Consider the following 19,051-nt stretch of genomic DNA (forward strand, 5'->3'; position numbering starts at 1 on the left):
CTCCAGCCTTTTTGTGTCAACCTTCGATTTAAACCAGCATCTGCAGTTCCTTCCTACACATTTTGTCCGCTCCACTGCGAAATCTCCTCAAGGTATGTCTACTTTGAAGAAGTTCCCCTCCTCTCTCCGATGAGGAGGTCAGTCTGAAGAAGGGTCTCGACCCGAAACGTCACCCATTCCTTCTCTCCAGAGATGCTGCCTGACCCGCTGAGTTACTCCAGCATTTTGTGTCTGCACAATCCTCATCCTACCTCGGCAATGTAACCTCATGTACCACTTCTTGCACCACTATAGGCTGGTTATTCCAGTCGTGTTTTGCACTAACGTCTTGTTTTAGTCAGAGTTTGTAACTCTGTTTCTCCTCCCACCGTGTCCATGCTGATCAGTGATCGCCCTGCCATACACCAACACTATCCTGCACACGAGGGAGAATTTACAATTTTTACTGATGCTCAATCTCAATCTCAATTCTTTGGAGTGTGGGAGGAAACCGCCACACCCGGAGAAAACCCATGCGAGCACAAGTGGAATGTACAAACTCCACACTGACAGCACCCGTAGTCAGGATTGAACCCGGGTCTCTGGTGCAACTCTACCGCTACACCGTCGTACCACCCCGATCGTCTCGGGGAAAAACCCCCTAAAATAAGCAGGGATAATCAGATGGAAATACAAAGAGATACAGAAGCTGGAACCTTGTCTAAAACACAAAGTGCTGCAGTAATCAATGGGGCAGTAATCAATGTCTGGACGACATGGACAGGCGGCGTTTCAAGCCTGCCACCTTTCTTGAGTCTTAACAAAGGTCTTGATCCGAAACTTTGCCCGCCCATGTTCCCCAGAGATGCTGCCTGACCCGCTAAGTTACTGCTACATGGTTTGCTTTAGGGACAATCAGATATTCTTAGCTACAACTAAAATATCAGAAAATAATACATCTGAAGTAAAAAATAAGTGCAGTTTAGGGTGGCGCGGTGGCACAGCAGTAGAGTTGCTGCCTTACATTGCCAGGGTTCGATCCTGACCAGTGGTGCTATCTGTGTGGAGTTTGAACGTTCTCCCTGTGACCCTGTGGGTTTTCTCCCAGTGTTCCAGTTTCCTCCCACATCCCAAAGACATGTATATTTGTAGATTAATTGCCTTCTGTATATTGTCCCTAGTATGCAGGATAGAACTCGTGTATGGGTGATCGTTAGTTGGCGTGGACATGGTGGGTCGAAGAGCCTGACTCCACACTGCATTTCCAAACTAAACAAAGGTGACTTTTCGGGTTGGGAACACTTCTGTAAAGTCCCCTATCCATGTTCTGCGTACAGTTTTGGTCTCCTAATCTGAGGAAAGATATTCTTGCCATAGAGGGAGTACAGAGAAGGTTCACCAGATTGATTCCTGGGATGGCAGGACTTTCATATGAAGAAAGACTGGATAGACTCGGCTTGTACTCGCTGGAATTTAGAAGATTGAGGGGGGATCTTATAGAAACTTGCAAAATTCTTAAGGGGTTGGACAGGCTAGATGCAGGAAGATTGTTCCCGATGTTGGGGAAGTCCAGAACAAGGGGTCACAGTTTAAGGATAAGGGGGAAGTCTTTTAGGACCGAGATGAGAACGTTTTTTTTCACACAGAGAGTGGTGAATCTGTGGAATTCTCTGCCACAGAAGTTAGTTGAGGCCAGTTCATTGGCTATATTTAAGAGGGAGTTAGATGTGGCCCTTGTGGCTATAGGGATCAGGGGGTATGGAGAGAAGGCAGGTACGGGATATTGAGCTGGATGATCAGCCATGAATGGCGGTGCAGGCTCGAAGGGCCGAATGGCCTACTCCTGCACCTATTTTCTATGTTTCTATGTTTCTTCAACATTGTTGCCTGACCCGCTGAGTTGCTCCAGCACTGTGTCTTTTTGTTTTGTTCAATTTATCCATTTGTTTCAAACTTTTGGATTCTACAGGCATAATGGATGGAATTTTGCAAAAATGGGCAAAGTGTTTTTGTTGAATGTAATTGAGAGCTCCACACTAATTGCTATCAGTGGGAATGGATACTCTTGCCCAGACACTGAGAACAAATAGTCTGCTCCATCAATGAATGATTTGGTTATTCCTGGGATCAGTAAATGCACTTTGTACTCAGTAAGTATCTGTTCATTCCTGGAATGTGAGGATCAGTATATGGATCAGTAAATGTCTTTTCATTGCAGGATCAATAAATATTCTGTGCATTTCTGGGACCTATATGTTTTTGTTCATTTGTTGGATACCTGGATAGATAAATACAGTGTAGGAAGGAACTGCAGAACCTGGTTTACACACAGGATAGACACAAAATGCTGGAGTAACTCAGCAGGTCAGGCAGCATCTCAGGAGAAAAAGGAATAGGTGACATTTTGGGTCGAGACCCATCTTCAGACAAATGTCACTTATTCCTTTTCTCCAGAGAGTCTGCCTGACCCACTGAGTTATTCAGCATTTTATGTTTATCTTAGATAAATACAGTACCAGTCTATTTCCTGTGTCAGTAAGAGTGGTTTTTTTTTATGAAGAGTCCATTTAATGTTATTGAGTTATTTAGTATTAGGGTCATGGCATTTAAATGTACACAACACAAAAGGTTAAGGAGAAGGATTAAGTTATTTTGTATTAGGGTCATGCTACTTAAACTTACACAACCCAAACGGTTAAGGAGATGGCTAAACACAAGGCACATACTACCGTGGAAATGCGGAGCTGGGCGCACGGATCGGACGTGGCCTGCAGAGGCGCGGAGCAGCGGTGGAGGATATCAACAACATTGCCTGGCCCTGCAACTCTGACCCAGTACCGCCACATGGACAATGGGCTTCTACGGCCAAGCTAAGACTCTTCCATTTTAACGTTTGGACCTGAATCATACAAAATGCCACTGGAAATGCGGCGACTCTTGTGTACTGTCTCAGTGTAATCTACTGTTCTGCACTCTTGTACTTAAGCATGGTTGTGCTTACGTGCAGTAAGATTTTTACTGAGATATATATGCACAAATGTTTTAGATTTTTTTATTAGATTTAGAGATACAGCGCGGAAACAGGCCCTTCGGCCCACCGAGTCCGCGCCGCCCAGCGATCCCCTCACATTAACACTATCCTACACACACTAGGGACAATTTTTACATTTACCCAGTCAATTAACCTACATACCTGTATGTCTTTGGAGTGTGGGAGGAAACCGAAGATCTCGGAGAAAACCCACGCAGGTCACGGGGAGAACATACAAACTCCATACAGACGGCGCCCATAGTCAGGATCGAACCTGAGTCTCCGGCGCTGCATTCGCTGTAAGGCAGCAACTCTACCGCTGCGCCACCGTGCCAAATAGAATTCACTGTACCGAGGAGGTACACAATGAATTTGATGATATTTTCTTGTCACATGCACCAAGGTACAGTGAAGAGCTTTGTTTTGCACACAACCCGGTGAAATCATGTAGCAGACCTCACCTAGGCAGTACACAAGTGTTGCCAAGTTTTGGAGCGGGGAAAGTTACAAACGTTCACCGAACATTCCTATCTACTGCGTGCGGCCGCACGTGGCTGCAGGAACGCCCACCACCCTCAGGGTCAGGTCCCTCTTTGTTCTCAGTGCCCTCCCCTCCCCCCCCCCACCCCCTCCTCGCCAGGTACCATTGAACCATTGTTTCCTGTTTTATTGAGATGCAATGATGTTGATTTGACAACACAATATCAAGCTACTGCATTGGATAGAGTGTGGTACTTTGTGGTAGAGCATTTGGGTCATGAATAAACTTCCTTCACAGACTATGTATGTGGAAGAGTATAGCACAGGTACACATCCTTCAGTCCATGATGTCTGTATTGTACATGATGCCAAGACCATCTTTTATCTATCTTTGCAATATTCCATGTCCCTCCATTCCCTGCATATCCACATGCCTATCCAAAAATCTTCTTAATGCCACTATCGTTTCTGCTTCCACCACCAACCCCAGCAGTGTGTTTCAGGCACCAGCACTCCCAGCCCTGCACATCTCCTTTAAACTTTGCTCCTCTCACCTGAAAGCTATGCCCTCTAGTACTGGCTTTTCTATCCGAGGAAAAAGGTTCTGATTGAATACCCCTATCTATGCCTCATAATTTTATACAGTTCTTTCAGGTCTCCCCTCAACCTACAGTGTTCCAGAGAAAACAATCGAAGTCTGTCCAACTTCTCCCTGTAGCTAACACCCTCTAATCCAGGCATCATCCTGGTAAACAACCTCTGCGCTCTTTCCAAACCCTCCACATCCTTCCTGTAATGGGGTGACCAGAACTGCACACAATACTCCAAATGCAGCATAACCAAAGTACTAAATAACTGCATCATGACTTCCTGACTCTAGTACACAATAGCCCAACTAATGAAGGCAAGTGTACCATATGCCTTCTTTATCCCTCTATCTATTTGTGTTGTCATTTTCAGGGAGTTATGGACTTAGACACTAAGATCCCTCTGTACATCAATGCTACTGGGCGTCTTGCCATTACGTGTCTACTTTCCTCTTACATTCGACCACCCAAAGTGCAACACCTCACACTTGCTCGTATTAAACTCCATCCGCCTTTTCCCCGCCCATTTCTGTAGCTATTTGAGAAGAATATCTGTAAACGGTAGCAAACAGGACTCGTATCAGAAACAGCAGCAACTCCCCCTGGCAAAAGAAGGATTACTATTCCAGTGAAATGCAGTAACCCGTTACAAAAAAATAAATTCCACCCACAAGGTTTGACCCATCATGTGAACAAGTGTGATCTCTGGGTGCGATTCACTTTCATCCTTGCTGCAAATAGTCAAATCACCATGATTATCCAGGATATTGCAGCTAACAGTCCTGGCACAATAAGGTCCCAGTCTAATTAAAATAACAATGGTGGTGACAGATGGAATAAGTCGGCCTGGAATTTTTATAACCTCAATTTTGAATGAGCTCAACAGCCAATATAGATCTTCATTAAAAAAAAAATCTAATTTTCAAAGCCATTCAAATCAAAGTTTATTGTTATGGCTTCTCTCTCTTTTTTTCGCTGTCATCAATGCTATTCTGAGCACTCTTTGCTTTATATAAAGACAAGTAATCATGTGTATAGTGATTCTGTTTGGAAAAATAAATTGCTGATTACATTCTGGTATTTCATGCTGATATTCCATTTAATGCTTGGCAAATGCTGCAATGTTGTGGTGAAGGGTGGCTAAGTGCATCTAGGATGCATTTCATGCACTGCACTGCAACTGAAGATTGCTCATGAGGGGACCGTTCAGTAGTCGGATAACAGCGGGGAAGAAACTGCTCCTGAATCTGGTGGTTTGCACCTCCAAGCTTCTGTATCATCTGTCCGACAGGAGAGGGGAGAAGACGGAATGACCAGGGTATGAATGGGCATTAATGAGTTCATGGTTGTGAGTATGGTCTGTGCGATGGATTGGACCATATCCACATCTCTGCAATTCCTAAGATAGACACAAAGTGCTGGAGTAACTCAGCGGGTCAGGCAGCATCTCTGAAGAAAAAGGACGGGTGACTTTTCGGGTCGGAACCCTTCTTCTGAAAAAGGGTTCCAACCGGAAAAATCACACATCCTTTTTCTCCAGAGATGCTGCCTGACCCGCTGAGTTACTCCAGCACTTTGTGTCTATCTTCAGTATAAACCAGCATCTGCAGTTGCTTTCTACGCATTTTCTCTGCAATTCCTTGTGGTCTGGGCAGAGCCAAAGCAAACTGTGTGGCATCTGGATGGGATGCTTACTGCTGTAGAAGTTGATGCAGCGCAAAGCAAAGCTCCAAGGTGCAAGGTATCAAAGGAGAAGATATTAGGAGTATTTGGCAAGATCGTGGTCATGGACGACTTAGGAGAAGGGGTGCTACAGAGGGTGCAAAGAAGATTCACCAGGAATGTCGGATACACAAAAAAAACTGCAGATGCTGGAATCTTGAGCCAAACACAAATTGCTGTTGCAGGAACTCAACGGACCTGGCAGCATCTGTTGGAGGAGGTGGACAGACAACGTTTCATGTTGGGATCCATATTCCGACCTGGAACGTCGTCTGTTCATTCCCCTCCACAGATGCTGCCTGACCCGCTGAGTTCCTGCAGCAGTTTGAATTTTGCTCAAGATTCCAACATCTGCAGGCTCTTGGATCGCGTAAATCCACCTACACGGGGAAGCATAATGGAGCTGCAAGTAGATCTGCTGCCTTCGCTGGTTAGCTGGTGACCCACGTTCAATTCCGACCTTTGGTGCTGTCTGTGTGGAGTTTGCAGGCTCTCCTCAGGGTGGGTTTCCTCCAGGTGTTTTGGTTTCCTCTCACCTCCCAAAAATGCACAAGACGATAGGTTACTTGGCCACTAGTGTGTAAGTTAGTGATAGTATTGGGGGCGGGGGAGGGGGGCATCCGATGGGAATGCAGAGAGAATAGAATGTGTTATTACTGGTTTAGTGTAAAAATAATACTTGATAGTTCGTGTGGACTCAATCGGCTGAAGAACCATTTTCCACGGAATAACTCTCTCTATGACTACGTTTTTGTTCAGTGTCTTGGCTGCATTAATGATTTCTTTTGGTTATTATGGAGAAATAAATAATCTACTAATTCTATACCGATGAAGTAAAAAAGGTGCATTTATGTAGCGTTGTTTATAATCTCAAAAAGTGCTTTATGGTCAAGGAAAGATAACATTTAAGGATAAAATAGCAAACAGTGCTGATATATCCTTAGTGAACAACAACATATGTAAACGAGCCACATCCTTGAATTAATATACAGAATAACAGATCCTATGATCTTTAGCCATGGCCAATCAGTCTGCTCAATGGTTCAATGGTATTTTATTGTCACGTGTACCCAAATACAGTAACAGTCTTTGGTCACGTGGCTGCGCCTAACGGCTGCGGCTCTCTGGCAGTCTGTTTGTCTTTTTTTCTTTTTTTTTTTGTTTGTGTCGGTGTTGGGATGGTTTTTGTTTCTGTTTTTGGCTGTGTATGTGTGGGTTTGGGGGTGGGGGTGGGGGTGGGGGGGGGGTGGGGCGGGGGAAACCTTTCTTTTATTAGGTCTCTTCCCCGGGGCGCAGCTCGGCCGCGGGACCTTCCATCGGCCGCGGGGCCTTACATCGCCCGGCGCGGCTCGGCCCAGCCGCTGGACTTAACATCGCCGGCGCGGCTCGGCCGCGGGACGTTTCAGTGCCCGGTGCGGCTCGGCCGCGGGACTTAACATCGCCGGCGCGGCTCGGCCGCGGGAGTTTCAGCGCCCGGTGCGGCTCGGCTGCGGGACGATTCAGTGCCCGGTGCGGCTCGGCTGCGGGACGTTTCAGTGCCCGGTGCGGCTCGGCCGCGGGACGTTTCAGTGCCCGGTGCGGCTCGGCCGCGGGACGTTTCAGTGCCCGGTGCGGCTCGGCCGCGGGACTTAACATCACCGGCGCGGCTCGGCCGCGGGACGTTTCAGTGCCCGGTGCGGCTCGGCCGCGGGACATTTCAGTGCCCAGTGCGGTTCGGCCGCGGGACTTAGTAGCGGCCGCGGGGCCTTCCATCGCCAGGTGCGGCTCAGCCGCTGGACTTAACATCGCCCGGTGCGGCCGCGGGACGTTTCGGTGCCCGGGGCGGCTCGGCCGCGGGGCCTTCCATCCCCTTGCGGGGGCTGTGCGTGTCGTTTGCCTCGGTAGGGGTCGAGCTGCCTGTCCGTGGGTGCGGGGGGAAGAGAGTGGAAGTTTTGTTGCCTTCCATCACAGTGAGGGGGTGTTTGGAGTCACTGTGATGGATGTTTGTGTTGGGGTCGTGTGTCCTGTGTTCTTTTTTTTTTGCTGTGTCTTGTGACTGCTGAAATTTCGTTCGGTATTTATACCGAATGACAATAAAGTTCTGTTATGTTATATATACAGTTCAGTGACAATCCTACATTGACTCCATCTGCAATTCACATTGCCTCGGCCAGGCCTCCAGAATAATCAAGGGCCAGTCTCATCCCGGTCACTCCCTCTTCTCCCCTCTCCCATCAGGCACAAAGTACAGAAGCGTGAAAAAGCACATCTCCAGATTCAGGCAGAGTTTCGTCCCAGCTGTTACCAGGCAACTGAACCATTCTATCAACAACTAGAGAGCGGCCCTGAGCTGCTATCTACCTCATTGGAGACCCTCGGATTATCTTTAATCGGACCTTACTGGACTTTATCTTGCACTATACATTATTCCCTTTATCTTGTATCTCTACACTGTGAACTGCTTGATTGTAAGTGGTCCTAGTCTTATATTGTCAGCTTCAAATGACCGCTGCTCCTCTGATTTGTGTGTGGCCTTACACTTTTCATCATACTCTATCAATGCTTAATCTATATAAGGCTCAGTCCGCCTTGGCTTATGCGATCTCCCAGTTAAACTTAGAAACATAGAAAATAGGTGCAGGAGGAGGCCATTTGGCCCTTCGAGCCAGCACTGCCATTCATTGTGATCATGGCTGATCATCCACAATCAGTAACCTGTGCCTGCCTTCTCCACATATCCCTTGATTCCACTAGCCCCTAGGGCTCTATCTAACTCTCTTTCAAATTCATCCAGTGAATTGGCCTCCACTGCTTTCTGTGGCAGAGAATTCCACAAATTCACAACTCTCTGGGTGAAAAAGTTTCTTCTCACCTCAGTTTTAAATGGCCTCCCCTTTATTCTTAGACTGTGGCCCCTGGTTCTGGACTCCCCCAACATTGGGAACATTTTTCCTGCATCTGGCTTGACCAGTCCTTTTTATAATTTTATATGTTTCTACACGATCCCCTCTCATCCTTCTAAATTCCAGTGAATACAAGCCCAGTCTTTACAATCTTTCCTCATATGACAGTCCCGCCATCCCGGGGATTAACCTGGTGAACCTACGTTGCACTGCCTCAATAGCAAGGATGTCCGTCCTCAAGTTGGGAGACCAAAACTGCACACAATACTCCAGATGTGGTCTCACAGGGGCCCTGTACAACTGCAGAAGGACCTCTTTATTCCTGTACTTAAATCCTCTCGTTTTGAAGGCCAACATGCCATTAGCTGCCTGCTGTACCTGCACGCTTACTTTCAGTGACTGGTGTACAAGGACACCCAGGTCTCGTGGCATTTCCCTTTTTCCTAATCTGATACAATTGAGATAATAATCTGCCTCCTTATTTTTGCTGCCAAAGTGGATAACCTCACATTTATCTACATTATACTGCATCTGCCATGCATCTGCCCACTCGCTCAACCTGTCCAAGTCACCCTGCAGCCTCGTAGCATCCTCGTTGCAGTTCACACTGCCACCTAGCTTTGTGTCATCTGCAAATTTGCTAGTGTTACTTTTAATTCTATCAATCAAATCATTATATATTGTAAATAGTTGTCGCCCCAGCACCGAGCTTTGTGCACTTCACTCGCCACTGCCTGCCATTCTGAAAAGGACCTGTTTTATTCTACTCTTTGCTTCCTGTCTGCCAACCAATTCTCTATCCATGTCAATACCCTACCCCCAATACCATGTGCTCTAATTTTGCCCACTAATCTCCTGTGTGGGACCTTATTAAAGGCTTTCTGAAAGTCCAGATACACTACATCCACTGACTCTCCTTCATTCATTTTACTTGTCACATCCTCAAAAAATTCCAGAAGATTAGTCAAGCAGGATTTCCCTTTCATAAATCCATGCTGACCTGGACCAATCCTTTTACCGCTATCCAAATGTGCCATTATTACCTCTTTAATAATTGACTCCTGCATCTTCGCCACCACCGATGTCAGGCTAACTGGTCTATAATTCCCTGTTTTCTCTCTTTCTCCCTTCTTGAAAAGTGGGATAACATTAGCTACCCTCCAATCCACAGGAATCCTGAATCTATAGAACATTGGAAAATGATCGCCAATGTGTCCACGATTTCTAGAGCCACCTGCTTGAGTGCCTTGGGATGCAGACCATCAGGCCCTGGGGATTTATCAGCCTTCAGTCCCATCAGTCTACCCAATTCTATTTCTTGCCTAATGCAATTTTCTTTCATTTCCTCTGTCTCCCTAGATCCTCTGTCCTCTAGTACGTCTGGGAGATTGTTTGTGTCTTCCTTAGTGAAGACAGAACCAAAGTATCTGTTCAACTCTTCTGCCACTTCCTTGTTCCCCATCATAATTTCACCTGTTTCTGCCTTCAAGGGACCCACATTTGTCTTTACTAATCTTTTTCTCTTAACATACCTAAAGAAGCTTTTACTATCCTTCTTTATATTCTTGGCCAGCTTACCCTCGTACTTCATCTTTTCACCCCGCATTGCCCTTTTTGTTACCTTCTATTGTCCTTTGAAAGTTTCCCAATCCTCTGGCTTCCCGCTTCTCTTTGCTATGTTATACATCTTTTCTTTTAGTTTTATTCCATCTCTAACTTCCCTTTTCAGCCACGGTTGCCTCTTGCTCCCCTTGGAATCTTTCTTCCTCTTTGGAATGAAATGATCCTGCATCTTCTGGATTATGCCCAGAAATTCCTGCAATTGCTGTTCCACCATCATTCCTGCTAGGATCCTTTTCCAGTCGACCTTGGCCAGCTCCTCTCTCATGCCTTCGTAGTTCCCTGTATTCAACTGCCACACTGACACTTCTGATTTAACCTTCTCCCTCTCAAATTGCAGATGAAAACTTATCATATTATGGTCACTATCTCCTAGCAGTTCCTTTACCTTGAGTTCCCTTATTAAATCTGGTTCATTGGACAACACTAAATCCTGACTAGCCTTCTCTCTGGTAGGCTCCAGTACAAGCTGCTCTAAGAATCCATCTCGGAGGCACTCTACAAACTCCCTTTCTTGGGGTCCAGAACCAACCTGATTTTCCCAGTCTACCTGCATATTGAAATCTCCCATAACCACAGTGGCATTACCTTTCTCACATGCCAAACATTTTAACTCCCCCTCACATTCCCATGCTGACGATTCTGTCCCGGGTCTCCTCACACTGTCAGAGTGAGGGCGCACACGTATTGGAGGAATGGCACCTCATATTTTGCTTGGGCAGCTTACAACCCAGCGGCCTGAATGTTGATTTTTCTAATTTGAAGTAACTCCTGCATTCCCTCCTCTCCCCTCTCTCTTCCACCCCCCCCCCCTCCCCCCACTCCCATCCCAGTCGTCCTACCAGTTCCATCGGTCATCTCCTTGCATCCCTCTTGTTATCACTGCTTCACCAGCCAATGGGCCATTATGGGCTCCACCCTTCCTCAGGTCATCTGTTGCCGGCCCTGATTTGTTCTAGCCTATTATTGATTGATGAATACATCTCCTGATAAAAACATGCTCCTGAACACAGCATCAGTGATGTGACCTGGGGTCATTAGGTGTTTCGGGCCTTTCAACATCAGACACCCTTGCCTGGGCGACCCAGCTGTGGTTGATCAGACCACGACTTGTGTTCAGGTGGCATTCGCTCCTCCCCATGGATCTCCTCTCCTGATCCAGAGCCATCTCGAGGCTTTCTCCGCTGCCTCTGTGGTGTTCTTGATGGCTCTTCTCCTCTCCATTCCGGCGATGCCCAGTGCACTCAAGGCCTTGTAGAGCGATTGCCCTGCAAAACCTCTACAGCCAGCCTATAGAATCATTGAGTGACTACGACTAGTGCATACGACTAGAGAGAGTATTCTTGCCTCTAGTTTGTTTTTACCGCTGCACTAATGTGCCGCCACTTATTGAGATGGTTAGTCTTTGTTATAGAGTCATACAATGTGGACGCAGGCTCTTCAGCCCAACTTGCCATGCCGATCAACATGCTCCATCTACACTAGTCCTACCTTCCCCCGTTTGCCTCATATATATCCCTCTCAATCTTTCCTATCCATGTACCCATCTAAATGTCTTTTAAATGTTGTTTTATTATCTGCCTTCAGCCATTCCCTCAGCCATACACCCGCCACCCTCTGTATGAAAAACATTGCCCCTCAGGTTCCTATTAAATCTTTCCCTTCTGATTCTGGTAACATTTGCTGTAAAGTTACACAATGCTCTCCCTATCTGACACTCCGTCTCAGAATTGCATTCCGCTGCCGCAGTGTGCTACTGATGGTGTAAAAATTGAGTTCAGCAAGCAAATGAAATCTTCTGTCTAGGCTGGTGTTAAGCTTTTTAAGTCTAGTTGAATCCTGGCAATCTCTGCTGTCAGTTCTGGCATTGTGTGTGCTTCCCATATTTATCATTGCACCATTGCCAATCACGCTGGCAGCTGCCAAGGGCTGATGCTGTGGAGTGTCTCACATTCAGCTCTCTGCCTTTCCACATCTTTGTCTGATATTGAGAAGCTGCTCAAAATCTACTTCCTTCATCAGGTTTCTTCACCACCTGCCCGAACACCTCCTTGTGTGCTCCAGTTTCAGATGCTGCCTCGATTGTTGCTTCTGGTTCCACATCAGTGCAGCTTCCACACCCGCGCTGCCTCCATAGAACATAGAACAGTGCAGCAGAGGAACAGGCCACTTTGGCCCACAATGTCCCTGCTGAACATGATGCCAAGATAAACTAATCTCCCCTGCCTGTCTGAAGAAGTGTTTCCTACCCAAGATGTCACCTATTCCTTTTCTCCAGAGATACTTCCTGACCCACTGTTACTCCAGCATTTTGTGTCTATCCTCTGCCTGCACGTGATCCATGTGCATACATTCCCTGCACATCCATGTGCCTATCTACATCTCTTAAACGCCACTATCGTACCTGTCTCCACCACCACCACTGGCAGTGCATTGCTTGACTTGCTCATCAACAGAGCACAATCTGTACGAACTGGCAGCAACACTTCCAGTTTGATAACCATCAGCACAGGAGCGCCTCAAGGTTGTGTGCTTAGCCCCTGCTCTACTCATTCTAGACCCGTAGCTGTGTGGCTGGACGCAGTTCCCACTCCATCAATGGTGACGACGCCACCATTATTGGATGAATTACGGATGATGATGAGTCAGAGTGTAGGAGGGAGATCGGATGGTAAAAGAACAACAACCGTGCCCTCAACATCAGTAAAACCAAGGAACCAATTGTTGTCTTTGGAAGAGGAAGGCTAAAACCTGTCTTCATCGACAGCACGGTGGTGGAGAGAGATTAAAAATTCAAATTCCTAGGCATGCATATTCTGAAGATCTCTCCTGGACCCAGCACATTGATGCAATCATAATGAAAGCCTTACAACGGCTCCTTAGAGGATTGAGGAGATTTGGTATGTTGACAAATACTCTCTTGAACTTCTACAGGTGTACAGTAGAGAGCATGTTGTCTCGTTACATCATGGCCTTGTTTGGCAACTCAAACAGCCAGGAACAAAGAAGATTGCAAAAAGTGGTGAACACTGCCCAGTCCATCACGGGTACTGACCCATCGAAGGGATCTGCAAGTGTCGCTGTTTCAATCAGATGCCCACACCACCCTTGTCACTTTTCACTCCTGCCATCGAGAAGATAGTATCAGAGCCTGAAAACTGTAATATTCTGGAAAATGGGAGTGGATTAGATGATAGACAATAGACAATAGGTGCAGGAGTAGGCCACTCGGCCCTGTGAGCCAACACCGCCATTCAATGTGATCATGGCTGATCATTCACAATCAGTACCACGTTCCTGCCCTCTCCCCATACCCCCTGACTCCGCTATCATTAAGAGCTCTATCTAACTCTCTCTTGAAAGCATCCCGAGAATTGGCCTCCTCTGCCTTCTGAGGCAGAGAAGGTATTGATGGTATTGATCTGCTGGATGGAGTCTGGCATGGATATAATGGGCTGAATTCATTACCGTCACACATGGAGGTATTTCCCTCACAGATGCTGCTTGGCCTGCTGAGTTCCTCAAACATTTTGGTCAAGTCATATATCTACGAGCTACCGGCAGAGGAAGTTAAAGCAGTTACTCTAACAATATTTCATGGACATTTGGACAAATACATGGATAGGAAATGGTTATAGGGATATCGACCAAATATGGGCTGGTGGAAGTAGTGGAGTCGGGGCATCTTGGTCAACATGGGCAAGTTGGGCCAAAGGGCCTGTTTCCACACTGTACGACTCCATCTTGTGAATGAGCATTCTGATTAAATACAAACTACTAGTTTCTTGTATGCTATTGTACCTTTGCAAATCCATTGCCCTAAAGTTACATCATCCAATTCTCTTTTCCCTCTACATTTCTCCCCTCTCTTTAGTTTAGTTTAGAGATACAGCGTGGAAACAGGCCCCTTGGCCCACCGAGTCCACGTTGACCATTGATCACCATTCACACCAGCTCTATGTTATTCCATTTTCTCTTTAACACCCGACACACAAGTTCTATGTTATTCCACTTTCTCTTTCACACCCGACACACAAGAGGGCAATTTACAAAAGGACAATAAACCTATAAAACCGTCATGTCTTGGGGATGTGGGAGGAAAATGGAGCGCGCGGAGGAAACCAATATAGGCACAGGGAGAACGTGCAAACTCCACACGGACAGCGGCCGAGGTTAGGATCCAATAAGGGTCTCTGGCACCGTGAGGCAGCAGCTCTACCAACTGCACTACTGTTGAGCCAAAAGTCCATACGAGGACTTGCTAGTTCAAGGGGTGTTTTATTTTTCTCCTAATCCTATTATTTTTGGAGCACCATTAATATTGCAAAAGAAAACAGAACGTCACACAAGAGTGCAGCCAGTAAAAATGTGACATTGTACCAAACAAAATAATGGGACAGTTTGGAGCAGTGTTGAAATGGAAACATTCAGATGTTGCAGAGAGGGGGGGGGGGGAAATGAAGCTGTGGGGAGATTGGCAAATGGGGAAAATAAATTTAAAGATAAGCCAATCAGAGAATCATTGAGCCGCACAGCACAGAAACAGGCCCTTCAGCCCATCTTGTCCATGCCGGCCAAACTGGCATGCTGGGCTCATCCCATTTGCCTGCATTTTGCCCACAGCTCCCTACGCCCTTCCTACCAATACGCCTGTCCAAAAGTCATAATTGTATCTGCTTGCATGGGGAAAATCACCAGTGCAAGCTTGCTGATAATCCTTAGCCAGGTTATCTGTCATTCAAAGTTAATTAGCTGGAGCTACTCACTTGTGATCTGGCTGGTTGGATGGGTAAGGCTTGATGTTAGCTTTTTTAAAATATTCATAATGTTCATTGAGATGGACATTGCTGGCAGTGGGAATATTTAATGTCTACTTCCAATTGTCCCTTAACACCGGGTGTCAGAGAGTCATAGAGCTGTACAGCATGAAAACAAGCACTTCAGCCAAGCAAGTCCGCGCCGACCAGCGATCACCCTGTCTGTACACTAGCACTATCCTACACACTAGGGACAATTTTCAATTTTACCAAAGCCAATTAACCTACAAACCTGCACGTCTTTGGAGTGTGGGAGGAAACCGGAGCACCCGGAGAAAACCCATGCAGTCACAGGGAGAACGTACAAACTCTGTACAAACAACACCCGTCGTCAGGATCGAACCCAGGTCTCTGGCGCTGTAAGGCAGCAACTCTACGGCTGCGCCACTGTGCCGCCGGGCACCCAAGCCCTTCACACTTGCACCCAGCTTTGGTCCCGGACAAAGCGAGCGAGCTTTTGAAAAAAAAAATCAGCAAGTGGTACTCACGATTTTTGTGGGGCGGACTTGGTCGGAGGCTTTCCCTGCACATCACACCGTTCTGAAAGGTCAACATTAAGAGTGTCAGGCACAAGGATCTGCAGATGCTAGTTCACAAAAAAAAGACACAAGGTGCTGGAGTAACTCAATGGGTCTGGCAGCATCTCTGGAGAACATGGATAGGTAACATTTCGAGTCAGGACCCTTCTTCAGACTCATCTTATAATCGATCCCCTTCTTACGTGTATCCACCTATCACTTTCCAGGCTTTGTCACACCCTCCATCTGTTTTCCAGCTTTCTCCCCCTACTACAATCAAGCCGAAAAAGGGTCCTGACCCAAAAAGTTGCCTGTCCAAGTTCTGGAGAACATGGGTAGGTGGCGTTTCAGGTCGGGTCCCTTCTTAAGGGCTGCCTGAATCGTCTCCTACTCCCCTTACTCGTTTCTCTGTTCATATCCCTTCATTATCACCTCATCCACAGCCAACAATGGACCATTGTGGGCTCCACCATTCTTGAGTCATCGGTGCCGGCTCTGATTTGTTCTTTCCCTTTTCATTCCTCTAGTTTCCCTCTCCCCTGACACTCAGTCTGAAGAAGGGCCTCGACCCGAAACGTCACCTATTCCTTTCCTCCAGAGATGCTGTCTGACTCGCTGAGTTACTCCAGCACATTGTGTCTATCTTCTGCCTGAATCTTTAGTCTGAAGAAGGTTCCCAACCCAAAATATCACCTATCCATGTTATCCAGGGATGCTGCCTGACCCATTGAGTTTCCCCAGCATTATTTGTGATTTTATTTTTAGAGTGTCAGGCCCCTTGTTATTGTTTTACCTCGAATCTGTCTACAGTTTTGACACTGACTGTGAATATCAACTGTTAACATGCCCCGACAGATAATCCTTCAACAAGGGGAAATAATCCTTCCATCATCAGAGAATCAGGAGCATGCAATTAACATTCCAATGTTAAGTTTAATTACAGGCAGAGCATTAAATTGCTTTCAAAAATGACTATAAGCCTTGACCTACTTTGTCCATTGTAGCCAGAGGTTAGATGCTGAGAATCCTATAAAACAAAGAACATGAGATATATCAGAGCAGAATCCCGAATGACACAATGCGAGCCAAGATAGGTAAGAATTTATTCATTTAACTTTAACACGGAGAGATTACAGAAATTAATGACTGATAATACAAAAGCAATTAGGCAGAACACATTGGCATTGTGTTGCTTTGCCAGTGTCAGCTAATTAACTGGACGACTCGGAACTAAACACACATTTCTAACAGAAAGAGTAAAAGATCAGGATGATAGAATACGGCTGATGAAAGAATCACAATTTATGTCATCCGAACAATGTCTCTTTGCAGCGTTTAATGCAGTAGCTATTACTAAAAAGGCCAAGCTGCCTACGCATTATGAAAGGGATTTCCATATACCTTTTTCTACAGTGACAAATGGCAGACTCGTATGTCTTGAAATTGGTTAAAAAAAAACCCTAGCTCTCTATGAGAAAAAGAAGTCAAATTATACTTAGCAATGAATGGCTTAAATCAACGAGTGAGTTTTAAAGGTTTTTAAAGATACGGCATGCAATGCTTCGGCCCACTGTGTCCATACCGACCATCGTTCATCCGTTCACGCTAGTTCTATGTTGTCCCACTGTCTCATCCACACACGACACACTAGGGGCAATTTACAGAGGCCAATTAACCTACAAACCCGCACGTCTTTGGGATGCGGGAGGAATTTAGAAGGATGAGGGGGGATCTTATTGAAACATATAAGATAATTAGGGGATTGGACACATTAGAGGCAGGAAACATGTTTCCAATGTTGGGGGAGTCCAGAACAAGGGGCCACAGTTTAAGAATAAGGGGTAGGCCATTTAGAACGGAGATGAGGAAGAACTTTTTCAGTCAGAGAGTGGTGAAGGTGTGGAATTCTCTGCCTCAGAAGGCAGTGGAGGCCAGTTCGTTGGATGCTTTCACGAGAGAGCTGGATAGAGCTCTTAAGGATAGCGGAGTGAGGGGGTATGGGGAGAAGGCAGGAACGGGGTACTGATTGAGAGTGATCAGCCATGATCGCATTGAATGGCGGTGCTGGCTCGAAGGGCTGAATGGCCTACTCCTGCACCTATTGTCTATTGAAACCCAGTGCACCCAGAGGAAACCCACGTGGTCACAGGGAGAACGTGGAAACTCCACACGGGCAGCACCCGAAGTCAGGATCGAAGTCAGGTCTCTGGCGCTGTGAGGCAGCACCGTTGTGCCATCAGAATTCACGGGCAGAATTGTTGCCAGTACCAATTCGGGTACGAGCCAGTAACTGAATGAATGCAACACCGTCAGAGATGCCTCGAGAAAGGAGCTAACATAATCAAAGACCTTTTTGCACCCCAAGCATTTCTTCACCTCCCCTCTTCCCTAGGACAGAAGATACAGATGCTTGAAGACACATACCACCAGACTCAGGAATAGCTACTACCCTGCTGTTATCGGACTACTGAACCATCCTCCCATAGACTGGTATATAGTCCCGATCTTCCAACCGACTTCATTGCGGACATGGGATTTTTTCTCTGCCACTGAGAGGTTACAATGCTGCAGCACTATATTCTGCACTTTGGCATATTTCTCTTTGCAGATTCTCTTTATGAGGATTATTTCCTCTTATTTACAAGGATGTATGCTAGAACTCGAGGGACTGAGCAAGAGGGAGAGGTTATGCTGTCTAATACTTTTTTTCCTTGGAGCGCAGGAGGATGAGGGGTGATCCTATAGAGGTTTACAAAATTATGAAAGGAATAGATTGGCTAAATAGTCTTTTCCCTAGAGCATTGAAATTGAGAACCAGAGGACATAGGTTTAAGGTGAGGGGGGAAAAGATTTATAGGAACCTGAAGGCTAACTTTTTCACAGAGTATGGTGGGAGTATGGAACAAGCTGCTGGAGGAGGTACAGTGCCCTCCATAATATTTGGGACAAAGACCCATCATTTATTTATTTGCCCCTTTACTCCACAATTTGAGATTTGTACTAGAAAAAAATCACATGTGGTTAAAGTGCACATTGTCAGATTTTATTAAAGGCCATTTTTATACATTTTGGTTTCACCACGTAGAAATTACAGCTGTGTTTATACATAGGCCCCCCATTTCAGGGCACCATAATGTTTGGGACACATGGCTTCACAGGCGTTTGTAATTGCTCAGGTATGTTTAATTGCCTCCTTAATGCAGGTATAAGAGCTCTCAGCATCTAGTCTTTCCTCCAGTCTTTCCATCACCTTTGGAAACTTTTATTGCTATCAACATGAGGACCAAAGTTGTGCCAATGAAAGTCAAAGAAGCCATTATGAGACTGAGAAACAAGAATAAAACTGTTAGAGACATCAGCCAAACCTCAGGGTTACCAAAATCAACTGTTTGGAACATCATTAAGAAGAAAGAGA

General features: G+C 46.1%; 1 protein-coding gene across 2 annotated transcripts in view; it reads right to left on the minus strand.

Moving 5' to 3' along the window:
- Window positions 1-19,051, minus strand: part of aff2 (AF4/FMR2 family, member 2) — a 463,349-nt gene that overhangs the window by 143,017 nt on the left and 301,281 nt on the right. For both annotated transcript variants that reach the window (XM_078412201.1, XM_078412200.1), the window contains exons 6-7: window positions 16,627-16,663; window positions 15,607-15,658 (exon numbers count right to left, since the gene is read on the minus strand). In XM_078412201.1, the coding sequence (XP_078268327.1) occupies window positions 15,607-15,658; window positions 16,627-16,663 (89 nt within the window). The remainder of the gene's footprint in view (window positions 1-15,606; window positions 15,659-16,626; window positions 16,664-19,051) is intronic.

The sequence above is a fragment of the Rhinoraja longicauda genome, chromosome 15 (assembly GCF_053455715.1).
Source record: "Rhinoraja longicauda isolate Sanriku21f chromosome 15, sRhiLon1.1, whole genome shotgun sequence".
Classification (NCBI taxonomy): Eukaryota; Metazoa; Chordata; class Chondrichthyes; order Rajiformes; family Arhynchobatidae; genus Rhinoraja; species Rhinoraja longicauda.